Source organism: Lagenorhynchus albirostris, chromosome 15, assembly GCF_949774975.1.
Source record: "Lagenorhynchus albirostris chromosome 15, mLagAlb1.1, whole genome shotgun sequence".
In the NCBI taxonomy this organism is placed as follows: domain Eukaryota; kingdom Metazoa; phylum Chordata; class Mammalia; order Artiodactyla; family Delphinidae; genus Lagenorhynchus; species Lagenorhynchus albirostris.
In genome coordinates this window covers 71,310,772-71,324,144 of record NC_083109.1, presented here as the reverse complement: position 1 = coordinate 71,324,144, position 13,373 = coordinate 71,310,772, and the positions used below count along the sequence as shown (strand labels likewise).

Below are 13,373 nucleotides of genomic sequence, written 5' to 3'. Positions count from 1 at the left end.
GGGAGTCATTGAAGGCTGTTGAGCAGGGGAAGCACAGGGCTAATTCCAAGGAAACACTCTCTGTGAGGAATGTGAGGAATGTGGGTGGGAAGTAAAGGAAGTAGAGGACAGAGAGCCCACAAAAGAAGCTGTTGAAATGGTTCTGGTTGAGAAGAGTCCAAAATAGGAGAAAATTGACTCTAAAAATATTGAGGATAGAAAATGAACTAGCTTTGGTGACTGAGTACATGGGGGAAAGAGAAAAAGTTTCCTGTCACTCTTCCTAACTTCCTTCCCCTTTTTATTTATTTATTTTAGTTGATTTACAATATTATGTTAGTTTCAGGGTACAGCAGAGCGATTCGGTTGTGTATATATATATTTTTTTCAGATTTTTTTCCATTATAGGTTATTACAAGATATTGAAGATAGTTTCCTGTGTTATACACTAAATCCTTGTTGCTTATCTATTTTATGTATAGTAATTTGTATCTGTTAATCGCATACTCCTAATTTATTCCCCCCCCCGTTCATTTCCCCTTCGGAAACCATAACTAACTTCCTTCCTTTATACAACAAACACTTATTGAGCACCTACTGGATGCCAGTGAACCAGGCAGTAAAGAGCCCTGTTGTACCACATTGAATAATCTAGGGCAGGTGGCCAATGAGAAGACTAAAAAATAAACAAGCGGACTTTGGGACTGGGGCAAATGCTGGGAAGGAAATAAAACAGGCGTGTGAGGTTAATTTCAAAGTACCTGGGGTGTCAGGAAAGGCCTCTCTGAGGAAGGAATGTTTGAACTGAGAGTTGAGCAATGGAAAGGAGCCAGTGGAGTGAAGAGCCGAGAGCAGATCCAGGAAGAAGGGCAGCAAGTGCAAAGGCCCTGAGTCAGGGGCAGAGTGGTGGAGAGTTGAGGTAGGAAATGTAGTCACGGGCAGCCTCCCTCAGGCCTTTGGAATATTTATTTTAGGCAGATAACAGTCTCTGGAACCTTCTAAGCAGGGAGCTGGCATGCTCTAGCAAGAAGACTCTGCGTGTGAGGCAGCTGGGAAGCTAGTGAAGGGATGAGAGAGATTCTGTTGAAGGAAAGGCAGATGGGGTCCTGCCCCCTCACTGGCTCCATGTTCTTCCCCCCTCCCCAGCCACCCCATCCCCCCCAAAGGGAGGTGGGGGCCCTGCCAGCTGGAGGGTCCCCTGGGGTTTGCCTAAGGCAAACAGGAAGCCACAGCCCAGTGAGACAGGCCTGGGAACCAGCAACTGAGAAAGCAGGTCTCCTGGGTCCCTGGCCCTTTTCCCTCGGTGACTGCAGCAGTGACAGACACAGAGATTCACATGGAGGGGGTGGGGTGGGGGGGGGAGAGAGAGAGAGAGAGAGAGAGAGGGACATGGAGGGGTGTGTGTCAGAAGAGCAGATTTAAGAGTCAGGACGCCTGGGTTCTGGTGCCCAGTTGTACCACCAGCCCAATGTGTGATCTCAGGCAACACCCTGCCTTTGTGTGTGTGGGGGGGGCTCAATTTTCCCACTTCTAAATGGGTTCCTTCCATAACTGAAGCAGGGGCTTCCTGGGGAAGAACTGGGAGACAAAGGGGCATTAAGCATCAGTCATTCCTCAGCACCGCTGCAAAGGAGCCCCAGTAGCAGAATGGCTTGAATCCTTAGCTACTAATGGACACTGTCCATTAGTCTCTCACGAACTGAGAGCGCTTGCTATGTGCTGTGCTAAGCTACAAGTGCCGTATGTATATCATCCTGTTTAATCTCCACAAACAATATATATACATTTTTTAATTTATGAAATTTATTTTCTTATATAAATTATGAATTTCTCTGGGCAGACAGCCTTCACCTTACTGCACGAATAGCACATCTGTAATACCAAGCTACAGGACAAGTCTTAACAAGGTCTGTATTCAACATAGCACTTGTCTACCGGGCACTGTAGAGCAGGATGAGGAAAAGCCAGGATCCATCTCAGGGGAAGAAGGGCGAGGGGGCAATGTGTCTCCCTTTCTGACAGTTGGTTTTCTCCCGGGAAGGGGAACATGCAAAGTTATGTCTGGATTCTGGAAGTGGGAGGAGATCTTGGAGGCCGAGAAGCCCAATGCAGCACTGCAGCTCGGCTCCCTTTATCTCTGAGGGAAGCAGGGACTCCTCTTTCACTCATCTGTAACACGTCACTCTGGCCCAGCTGATGCTTTGGGGAAACGGGGACAGGGGTCATCATCGAATTAGCAGCAATTAAGAACAGGCCATACACTGCCACAGTGTGGAGGTGTCATCCTGGCCCCAGGGACCTGAAAGCACAAACAATATTTTGAGACTACGGTTATTATCCCCACTTTACAGAGAAAGAAACTAAGGCTTAGAAAGATGAAGACATTTAGCCAAGTGGCGGAGGTGGAGGATTCACACTCAGGTCTGCCAGATCCCACCGTATGTGTGATGGGCTGCTTGTACGGAGGTGGAGAAAGGCCCAAGAGACGTTGGTTGAATGAATGAAGGGGGTGTGTGTGTGAAGGGAAATGAACTAAGAGCCTGAGGTTGAAGGAGGGAGGAGGGGGAGAAGGAGGGAGCCTGGACCCACTCATTCAATAAATATTCCTTGGGTGCCTACACAATAACGTGCCAAGCACTGTTCCGGGGCACTGCGTGTACAGTTGTGAACAGGACAAAGTCTGCCACAAGGGGCTTTCTAGTGGGGAAACAGAAATCCACCAAGAAAGGAGACACGCAAATAAGATCACCTCACATGGTGGTAAGTGCTGTGATGAAAATAAAACACGGTAGCAGGGAGGAGGCGAGTTTTGTGGCTCTGGAGGGGTGCATGGAGAAAGGGCCTGAGGCATGACCACCCCTTCCTCTCCGGGGGGACTGCCTGTCCTCCCCCACAGACGCCCATGGTTCAGTGCCCACCAGGTCCCCGCCTGCCCCAGCATCCCCCGCGCGGCGAAGCTGGGTGCCCCGGGGAGTCTGGCCACCATGCCACCTCCTCTCCTCCTCTTCTTCCTCCACCTGTTCCTTACCCCCATGGGAGTCAGGCCCCAGGAAACACACCTACTGGAGGCTAAAGGTATGTCCGGAGGGCAGAGGTGGATGGAAGGGCTGGAAACCTGGGTTCCGGTTGGGTGCCCTTGGCCAAGTCACTTACCCTCTCTGAGCCTCCATTTTGTTACTTGTAAAATTCAGGGGACGACTGCAAGGACTCTGAGGACTCTTCCACTCCCAGCTGGTGGGGTCGTTGGCTTTATAACCCAGTGTGAGGAGTGAAGGGGGCTAGAGGCTCCTCACTCCCCACCCCCATCCTTCTCTCTCTCCACAGAGGGAGGCAATGCTGTGCTGCCATGCCTTGACGGTCTCTCAGATGGTCCCCCTGAGCAACTGGCCTGGTTTCGGGGCTCCCAATCAACACCCTTCTTAGAGCTGAGCCTAGGGTTACCAGGCCTGGGCATCCATGTGGGGCCCCTGGGCACCCTGAAGGAGCCCCAGGGAACCTTGCTGTTCATCTTCAATGTCTCCGACCAGATGGGGGGCTTCTACCTGTGCCAGCGAGGCCCCTTTTCTGAGCAAGCCTGGCAGCCTGGCTGGACGGTCAGCGTGAAGGGCAGCGGTGAGGTCCGGGCTGGGGCAGGGAGGGCTGGATGAGAAGAGGGAGGCCCACCGTAGATGGAGGAGGTCCAGCAGCTGAAATGGATCTGGAGGGAGGGGCTGGAGGGTCCGAGGGACAAGCTGGGAGCCAGTTTTAGGTGGCTTCTAAAAACTGCTGTGGCTTCGTGACGTCAGCACTGTGCGCTCTGTATTTGTCTTTCACTCTTTTCTCTGAGTCGCTGTTTCTCTGTCTCTCTCTGGGTCTTTGCCTCTGCCTTTCTGGGTCTCCGTATCTCTCTGCCTCTCCTAGATGTCTCTGTATCTGGTTCTGGGTATCTTCCCAGGAGAACTGTTCCGGTGGAATGCTTCAGACCTAAATGACCCAAGCTGTGGCCTGCGGAACAGGTCCTCAGAGGGCCCCAGGCCCTCTTCTGGTCACCCCACAAGGTCCCAGGTCTATGTGTGGGCCAAGAACAACCCTAAGATCTTACACACAGACTCTGCCTGTGCCCCACCTAACGGCACTTTGAACCAGAGCAACAACCATGGTAAGGTGCTGGGGAGATGCCAGGAAGTGGTGGGATGGGAACTGGATGGTGTGCAGGGGAGGAGACCCCAAGGACTACACTTCCCTAGCCTTGGCTCTCCTTGCCCCAGACCTCACGGTGGCCCCTGGCTCCACACTCTCGCTGTCCTGTGGGGCATCCCGTACCTCACTGGCCAGAGGCCCCATCTCCTGGATCCATGTGCGTCCCGAGAAGCCTAGGATCAAATTGCTGAGCCTAAACCTGAATGAGGATGCCCAACTCAGAGAGATGTGGGTCATGGGCACCCTCGGGGGAAAGGCTGTTCTGTTGCTGCCCGAGACCACAGCTCAAGATGCTGGCATCTATCACTGTAACCATGGCAACGTGACCACCCAGATGCAGCTGAAGGTCACTGCCCAGTCAGGTAGAGTTTCTCCCAATTGTGGGGCATCTGAGTGGGGCTACTGGGAAGAACCGGAAGCCCGGCAACCTTGGTTACCCAACCTGAGGGCTAGTAGCAGCCTCATCCCGAGCCCCAACCTCTACACTGAACACTGACCCCAACTTTTTCCTCCCTTGCTTCCAAGACGCTACTTTTCTGGGTCTTTTGCCACTGGTTGTTTCTTCCCATCAACTTTGGGAGAGGCTTCCTTCCTCCCTCATTCCTCACTGTTGGAGCCTTGAGCCCTCTTCTTATCCCTGTCTACACTTTCTCGCCCTTGATTACACACTCTTCTTGTTTGACCTCCTTTACTCCCATGGCTCCTTAGGCCACCATGCCTTGGTGACTCAGCTCCATACACCCCACAGCCAGCCAACTCGTGGCATTGCCATTTGATGTCCATGGACATTGCAACATGTACAAAATCAAACTCGATATCTTCCTCAAGCACAGTCTTCTAGGTGGCCCTAGAAGTGAAGGACACTACCACCTGCCCGTGTGCCCAAGCCAGCAACCTGGGCATCCTTCCTTTTCCTCCCCTGTCCACCAAATTGGCCGTAATGTTCTGCCCATTCTGTCTCCCTTCTTTCAATCCTACCATGCTACTGCAACCACAGAAAGTTCATCCTGAACTTTCCCTCCAAACTCGACCTTGGCAGCACATTGCCGCATCTCACCTCTAACCTTGTGAACTTGACTTTGCCCTTTACATTGACCATGGCTGTCCTTAACTGCAGCAGGAAGCTGATAATTATGCTCCCCTTAATCCTAACATTGTGCCTGACTATAGTCATAGTTTGTTCATGGTTTGCTTAACAGATGCCACTCCAGGCTCCGTGCCAGGCTCCGGGTCCTCAGAGGGAGGGAGGAGAGCCCTCCCTGTAGCTTGGGACGTTGAGGATCTGTGTCTTGCCCCGGCCCCCCAGACTTAGGGCCCTTTGAGGTATTGAGGCTGGACAGCAAGATGCCAGCCCGGGGTCTTCATCTCATAGCTCCTTCCCCCTAGCAGTATGGCATTGGCTACTGGAGACTGGTGGCTGGATAGTCCCTGTTGTGACTTTAGTTTATCTGATCTTCTGCCTGGCTTCCCTGGTGGGCTTTCTTCATCTTCGAAGAGGTGAGTCATGTCCCCCAGCTGGTCTTCCCAAACTTACCCCTCCCTCCTCAGGAGAGGCCACACTGGCCAGTCTGACAACCATCTGTTTCTCCTCCCACACCTCCCCCACAGACCTCAGAATCCTGCCCCCACTCCTTTTCTACCCCCTCCCCCAAACTACCCGAGCTCTTTGGAATTTGAAATCCCAATCTCCTCCAAGTGACTTCCCCAGCATCCCCCAAATCTTCACTCTTGAGTCCCTCCTCTGATCATTCCCCTTAACTCCCCCCAGCCCTGATCCTGAGGAGGAAAAGAAAGCGAATGACAGATCCCACTAGAAGGTAATGATGCCAGTGCTCTCCCACTTCTGCACTTTCACCTTATGCTTTGCACTTGCTGTTTCCTCTGCTCAGGGTGTTTTTTCTCCATCTCTATGGTTGAAATACTGCCCAACCTTCAAAGCCCAGCACCAAAGCTACCTCCTCTGTGAAGTCCCCCTTCGAGTGAGCGCAGACCCCTCTGTAGGCTGTGGCAGAACAGAGGTGCTCATAACAAGTGACCACATTTTAACCTCTGAGGGTCTAGCCTGAATCTTGAGTGTCCCCTCCAGTCCCCTCCAGACCTGGCCTCACAGTGGAATTCCCCTTCCTCCGCCAGGTTCTTCAAAGTGACGCCTCCCCCGGGAAACGGGGCCCAGAACCAGTACGGGAACATGCTCTCCCTCTCCACTCCCCACTCAGGCACGGGTAGGAGGCACCGCCAGGTCCCTGACCCAGAGCTAGAGCCCCACCCACTTTCCTCATCCTTCTAGACCCCTGAGCTCCTAGCCTTCCCGAGCTCGGAGCTCCGCCTTCAGAAAAGAGCCCGCCCCATGGTGCGGAGTCCCGCCCAGACTTGAGCCCCGCCCCCAGGACCAAGGCCCGCCCCCAGAACTCGTATCCCCGCCCCCAGACTCGGCACCTTAAGTCCGGTTCTGACCCCAGAACCTCGCCCGAGACTTCAGGCCACGCCTCTAGATTTAGATCCCGCCCTGCTGGCTCAAGGCTGGGTACCTAGACCCGGAGTCCTCCAGCAGGCCCTGAAGCATCCTCTGCCCGTAGCCCTGACCGCCCCCGTCTCCTCTCACCCGCCAGGACGCGCCCTGCGGTGGGCTGCGGGCCTGGGAGCCACCGTGCCGCCCTACGGAAATCCGCGCAGCGACGTCCAGGAGGCCAGAGCCTCGGAGTCCCGGAGCCCACCAGGGACCGGTGATTGAGGGGGATGGTTACTCACGTGGGAGGTGTTGGAGCGGTCTGTGGCAGGAATAGTGGACTGGGGCCTGGAGGAGGGGGCCCGTGACCCGGTTCCCACCCCCATCCCCAAACCCCAGGCCCAGAAGAAGAGGAAGGGGAGGCCTATGAGGAGCCGGACAGTGAGGAGGGCTCCGAGTTCTACGAGAACGACTCCAACCTTGGGCAGGACCAGCTCTCCCAGGGTAAGACTGCCCTCCCTCATCCTCACCTTCTCAGCTGGGGCGGGCTGTGAGCCCTCCCTGGATCCCCCTCCTTCTCCACCAGATGGCAGCGGCTATGAGAACCCTGAGGAAGGGGTCTTGGGTCCTGAGGATGAAGACTCCTTCTCCAATGGTAATCTGGGGTACTCGTGGGGCCTCATAGACTTGGGAGAACCCACAGGGCTGTGGATCCCCTACAGGGCCGGAGTGGTCCCTGGAGTTCTCTTTTTTTGGCAGCAGCTGAATCTTACGAGAATGAGGATGAAGAACTGGCCCAGCCAGTTGCCAGGACAACAGGTGTGTGTGAGGATGGTCACATTCCTGCGGGGTGGATGGGTGGTGGTGGTGTGTGTGACGCGAAGGCCGGGAGTGACTTCCCTCTTCCTTCTCCAGACTTCCTGAGCCCCCATGGGTCAGCCTGGGACCCCAGCAGGGAGGCAACCTCCCTTGGTGAGAAGTGCTTGGGACCTGCCTGTCTTTGTCCAGATTGGGTTGATGTGGCCTCGGCTCTAATGTCAGGCCCGACCTTGACCTTGGTTCTGACCCCAAACCCAAGCCCAATCCTGACCTTAGATTTGACTCCTAACTCTAACCTCAACACTGACCCCAATGCCCATCCTGATGCCCAGTATTCACCCCATCCCTCATCATCAACATCAGCCCCGACCCCAATCCAGTTCCAGCCTGGACTTTGACCTCCAGCTCACCTCAGCCACAATGCAGGCCTCACCTTTGACCCGAACTCTCTCTACAACCTCCTCACAACTCTGACTTTGACTCCTTCCAATTCCGTTCTTCACTTTTTCTCTGACCACGACCATAATCTAACCACACGTGATCAAACCCTACAACAAACAAGGGCCCGGAACCTGATGCTAACCCTGTCACTCCTTCTTAGTACAATATTGTTCAAGCCTTCCACTTTCCTCTGCCCCTAAGACTCCCTCAGTATCTTAGGCTGCACTTCCCTTCCCCAAGCCCCCAGCATGGCTCCCGGGCTTCCAACTCTCCATCCCCTGGCCAAGCAGGGTCCCAGTCCTATGAGGATATGAGAGGGATCCTGTATGCAGTCCCCCAGCTCCGCTTTGTTCAAGCCCAGCCTGGTCCCAGTCATGAAGAAGGTGGGTGCTTCTCCTGCTGTCTCCCATTGTCCTCTGAGGCTTCCTCCCTCCCAGCTGACTTTCAGCTCCACTTATATCTTACTCCTTCCTGGTCCTGACCAGATGCAGACTCTTATGAGAATATGGATAATCCCGATGGACCAGAACCAGCATGGGGAGGAGGGGGCCACATGGGCACCTGGAGCAACTAGATGATTCCCTTCAGGTGAGCTGGGAACTGCCCTCCAAGGATGGGAAAGAAGGAGGGAGATGAATAGGGATGGAAGTGGGGTGCTGGCTCCTGGACTGCTCCCCATTACCATTTCTTCTGCATAGCATGGGCCTCCTCAGGCCCCTGAGATCCACACCTGACTCTGAAATCTGGGGCCCCCAGCAGATGGCGCCAGCCTCTGGAGCAGTGTTACTCAGGACGCGCGTATCTGTGTACACACACAGTGTACACAAGCGAAACTTCGGCCCCCTTTGCACTCCCCAAATAAACTCAGTGAGCTCTTCCAATCCTGTGACATAGTGCCCTTGTGTGGGAGGGGAAGGGAAGGTGAGGATGCGTGTATTCCCATCCCCTCTTGAATCCAGCGGAGGAGGGAGAACTGCATCTCCGGAACCACAGGGCCTTTTCCCACCTGGGGATTGACCTGCACTCATCTCCCTCACTTGCCTGCCATTCCTGCCAGCCAGTCCTTCGGTCATTGTTCATTCAGCAGTTGTATTTGTGGCGCCCAGTGAAGACGAAGCAATCCAGGAATTGGCAGTCATCACTGCCATTTATTGAGCATCTACTATGTTCTAACATCAATGAAGGCATTAATCATCTGTTATGTGCCAGGATTGTATCAAAGTATTTTATGTATATTTTAAGTGTGTGTATGTTTATATATATTAGCTCATTTTATCTTCACAAACAACCCTGTTTCGTGGATGAGGAGACTGAGGCAGAGACCCTAAATTACATGCCCAAGACTTACCTAGTTAATAAATGTTGGGGTCAGGACTTGAACGCTGGCCATCTAATTCCAGACCCTATATCATTCTTGACACTCTCTCTTCCTAGGTGCAGTTGTGTAGATGGAAAACTGAGGGTTAGAGAGGCCAAGTCATGCAAGTAGCACTTCACAGAGCTGAATCCAGAAATCTGGCTGCTGTTCTAGCCATGGTGCCTGCTGCCTGGTAAACTGCCTATGATATAAACCACAAACACAAAGACTTCAGAGCTAAAAGTCTCCAGGCCCTGAAACCATTATGTAGCAAGCTCTACCACTCCCAAATTCCTGCCTGTCTCAGGCAAAGGTGGACTCAAGTCATTGATAGTCTTGGTGTCTTCTGCCTGGTCTCCCCAGCTCCAGTGCTCTTCTGAAACCCAGGATTGGCATCTGAAACCTAGTCCCTCTCCTCCAGAAGTTTCAACGCTCTCTGTAAGATGGTCTACACTTTTTCAGTACCTATATTTTTATTTCTAGAATTCCTTTCTTTTTTTTTTTTTTTTTTTTGCGGTACGCGGACCTCTCACTGTTGTGGCCTCTCCCGTTGCGGAGCACAGGCTCCGGACGCGCAGGCCCAGCGGCCATGGCTCACGGGCCCAGCCACTCCGCGGCACGTGGGATCCTCCTGGACCGGGACATGAACCCGTGTCCCCTGCATCGGCAGGCGGACTCTCAACCACTGCGCCACCAGGGAAGCCCTAGAATTCCTTTTCTTAATGTACCTGTTCTTTCTTCATAATGTCCTGTGTTTGTTTTTGAGACTCTATTCCTTCTTTATCTCGGAACCTTTAAAACTTACTTTAACTGTATTAACGCCATTATGATGTGCCAGGCATTGTTCTAATAAATGCTTTACAAGTAGCAGCCCATTTTATCTTCATGACAATTCTATGAGGAAGGTACGCTAAAATTATTATCACCTTAGAGCTGAGAAGACTGCGGCACAGAGAAATTAAATACTTCAGCTGCTAGCTGACTTTAGGCACCTTACTCAAGCTCAATGGCCCTCAGTGTTCCCAGTTATAACGTAGCATTAGGGAGGAGGCGATTATCACCATCTGTACAATGGGGTGAAGCCTCCCATGGTGTATCACCATGGAAGCGTTCTTTGGCTTCTTTGTGTTTCTCCTGCAGGAGTCCTTTGCCTCACTCACATCTTCTGGGGCCAGCTTGCTTTGGCTTCTGCCACAGTCTTACAGGCTACACAGGTTTCTGACCATTTTATTTAGAGCAGGCTTTTGCCCTAGGGGTTTGGTCTGACTCCAAGCCCATACTCTGGTGACTCTGGGGATTCTGATTCCCTGCAGTGACTTTTTCCAAACTGCATCCCAAGGCCTGTGGATGGATTGTTTTCCCCTCTGTCTTCTGTGCCCAGGAGAGACAGTCCTTTCTCAGCTCCCAGCTTTGCACATGGGGCTTAGTTTCAGCAGCCAGATTTCTGGATTCCATCTCTGCTCTTCCTGGGGCCTCAGCCTTAACCTCTGTCCCCATGGGGACATTAAAACTCCAATCCTAGGGGTCCCAGCATTCCCATGCGCTGCCCTCTCAATGTTGTAGCTTTGATTTCCTTCGTTATTTCTAGAACCAGGGAGATTCTGTCCTGCTTTTGAGCTCAGGTATCTATTAAGAAAAAGAAAAGAAGGAAAGCGATGCCTCTTGTTATATTTGCATAGTGTACGTTTGGAATGCAGGGGATGGGAAATGAAACTTCAGCATTTCCTTGGCCTTCCCTCTTGGACACAGTCCCTGTGGCAGAAACAAAATTAAAAAAATAATAATAAATATCCCAGATCTAGCTCAGGATTCACACCCTGACCTGACCTTACCCTTCAGCTAATGTAAGCTTTCCATATTGCCAAAGTCCCCACCATTCCCTATTGCCTTTCACCCAGTCTGCTTCATTCATGTTGGTCTCCTGCCTGTGCCTGAATCATTTGAACATGACACTCCTGGTGAAAACATCCTACCTTCTCAAGGGTGAATCCATGTCTGGGTCTTCTCTGTGCCCCTGGTACCCAGCCAGGGGATGGCAAAGATCAGGAGCTCAGGAAATGAGTGGAGAAGGAGGAGTGAATGAAGGACTGTGCCAAGTCCTGAGATTCAGGGGCCAGAGGCTGGAGCTACTCCTGTGAGCTCTGCTACCCAGCGAAGTCTTGGGAGAAGATGAGGAACAGAGGTATGCTAACTCCAGCCCAGTGCTCTGGAATTAGACTACCTGAGTTTGAATCCCAGCTCCAACCCTTTCTGGCTGTGTGACTCAAACTCTCTGTGCTGCAGTTTCCTGGTCTGTAGAACAGGGATAATAATGATAGCTACCTTGGTGAATCTTAAATGAGATGTAAAGCACATGACAGTAGCATAGTAGGCACTCGAACATTAGCTATTATTATTATTTGGCATTTATTAAGGGCCTACTGTGTCCCAGGAGCCAGAGGGCACACAGAATATTTGGATTAGGAATTCCTCCAGTGCAGGGACCTGCTCAGAAGAAAGCCACACTCCAAAGCTTCACAAATTCCCACCCCATGACCTGTTTCTTTGGCAGGGACTGGATCACTTATAGTTCCTGAACAAGATTTAGGGACAAGGAGGCTTGAGAGAGGTTTCAGGCCCTCAGGGTCACCCCTAGTTTGCAGGGGCCTCCCAGGTAGGGACCGAGGCTGCAGAAGGGCTTTTGGTGTAATCTCTATGCTTCCAGCCTTACTATAAAGAGTGGATGAAGAGTTCCCAGGGCTAGGAGGTCCTTGGAGTCCACTCTGCCAGGTCCAGAGCCTTTGTTCCTTGGGGAACAGCCTCACCTGCTGGGGTTGTGTGCTTTCAGTCTTGACCTTGGCTGAGTCTACGTGGAGCACTTGAAGTGTGGGCTGAGTTGGGCTGTGTGTTTAGGGGATATCAGTGTAGGAGAGGAGGGGGATGGGATGGGATGGGATGTGGGTGGTCATCAAGATGCTGTACTGGGGGAGCTTCCCTGGTGGCGCAGTGGTGAAGAATCCGCCTGCCAATGCAGGGGACACGGGTTTGAGCCCTGGTCTGGGAAGATCCCACATGCCGCGAGCAACTAAGCCTGTGTGCCACAACTACTGAGCCCGCGTGCCACAACTACTGAAGCCCGAGCGCCTAGAGCCCGTGCTCCGCAACAAGAGAAGCCACCACAATGAGAAGCCCGCGCACTGCAACGAAGAGTAGCCCCCGCTCGCCGCAACTACAGAAATCCCGCGTGCAGCAACAAAGACCCAACGCAGCCAAAAAAAAAAAAGATGCTGTACTGGGACTTCCCTGGTGGCGCAGTGGTTAAGAATCTGCCTGCCAATGTAGGGAACACGGCTTTGAGCCCTGGTCCGGGAAGATTCTACATGCCACAGAGCAACTAAGCCTGTGCACTGCAACTACTGAGCCTGCGCTCTAGAGCCCATGAGCCACAACTACTGAAGCCCGCACGCCTAGAGCCCATGCTCCGCGACAAGAGAAGCCACCGCAAGGAGAAGCCCGCGCACTGCAACGAAGAGTAGCCCCCACGCGTCGCAACTAGAGAAAGCCCGCGTGCAGCAATGAAGACCCAACACAGCCAAAAATAGATAAATTAATTAATTTGTAAAAAAAAAAAAAAGATGCTGTACTGGATGGATGTGTGAAGTACAAGTTATGTGAACGTTAAGTGTGTGAGAGACAGGTGGTATTGGGTGTATGCCGTGTGGATGTTATGTGTGAAGTATAGTGTGGCGTGTATAGTGTGAGGTGTCAGGGGAGTGAAAATTAATAAAAGGAAACCTCACTAAAATGGAGTCTGAAGGGGGAGCTTTCATGCTGTACCACTTGTCATCAATTACAGGAAGAACTGTCAGTTAAAGACCCCAACAGAAGAATCATGGACAGGAAAGAATCATCAATTACAGGTCCCAACAGGAAAAGATGTACATTAAATCTCCTAGAAGAAATCCACTACCCGAGCAACTCAGGCAATGAGAAACCATCATCACCCTGAACTTTCACATTTCTCCAATGGACTTTCCTTCAAAACGACCCCTCCCAATGTCCTCCCTTTTCTCTATAAAATAACCTTCTTTGTTGGACTTGCCTATGGCTTTCGCTAAAGATTCCTTGTCCCAAATTGCAATTCCTCTGCTATTCCTGAATAAACCCATTCTT

The 13,373-nt window shown here is 52.2% G+C and overlaps 1 protein-coding gene across 23 annotated transcripts in view; it reads left to right on the top strand.

The window, feature by feature from the left end:
• CD19 (CD19 molecule) overlaps nucleotides 1-13,373 on the top strand; it is a 19,639-nt gene extending 6,266 nt beyond the window's left edge. The window contains exons 2-18 of one of the 23 annotated variants that reach the window (XR_009535607.1): nucleotides 1,820-1,886; nucleotides 3,304-3,591; nucleotides 3,914-4,117; nucleotides 4,227-4,520; nucleotides 5,548-5,655; nucleotides 5,927-5,975; nucleotides 6,292-6,380; nucleotides 6,768-6,881; nucleotides 7,004-7,108; nucleotides 7,191-7,259; nucleotides 7,364-7,423; nucleotides 7,520-7,576; nucleotides 8,155-8,247; nucleotides 8,350-8,452; nucleotides 9,299-9,414; nucleotides 9,585-9,659; nucleotides 9,785-13,373. Coding sequence is in view for 5 of the 23 variants with exons in the window: in XM_060124194.1 (XP_059980177.1) it covers nucleotides 2,829-3,054; nucleotides 3,304-3,591; nucleotides 3,914-4,117; nucleotides 4,227-4,520; nucleotides 5,548-5,655; nucleotides 5,927-5,975; nucleotides 6,292-6,380; nucleotides 6,768-6,881; nucleotides 7,004-7,108; nucleotides 7,191-7,259; nucleotides 7,364-7,423; nucleotides 7,520-7,576; nucleotides 8,155-8,247; nucleotides 8,350-8,438 (1,845 nt within the window). In the remaining 18 variants the exon portion in view is untranslated. The other 22 variants (XR_009535605.1, XR_009535593.1, XR_009535592.1 and 19 more) reach the window with 22 other exon arrangements.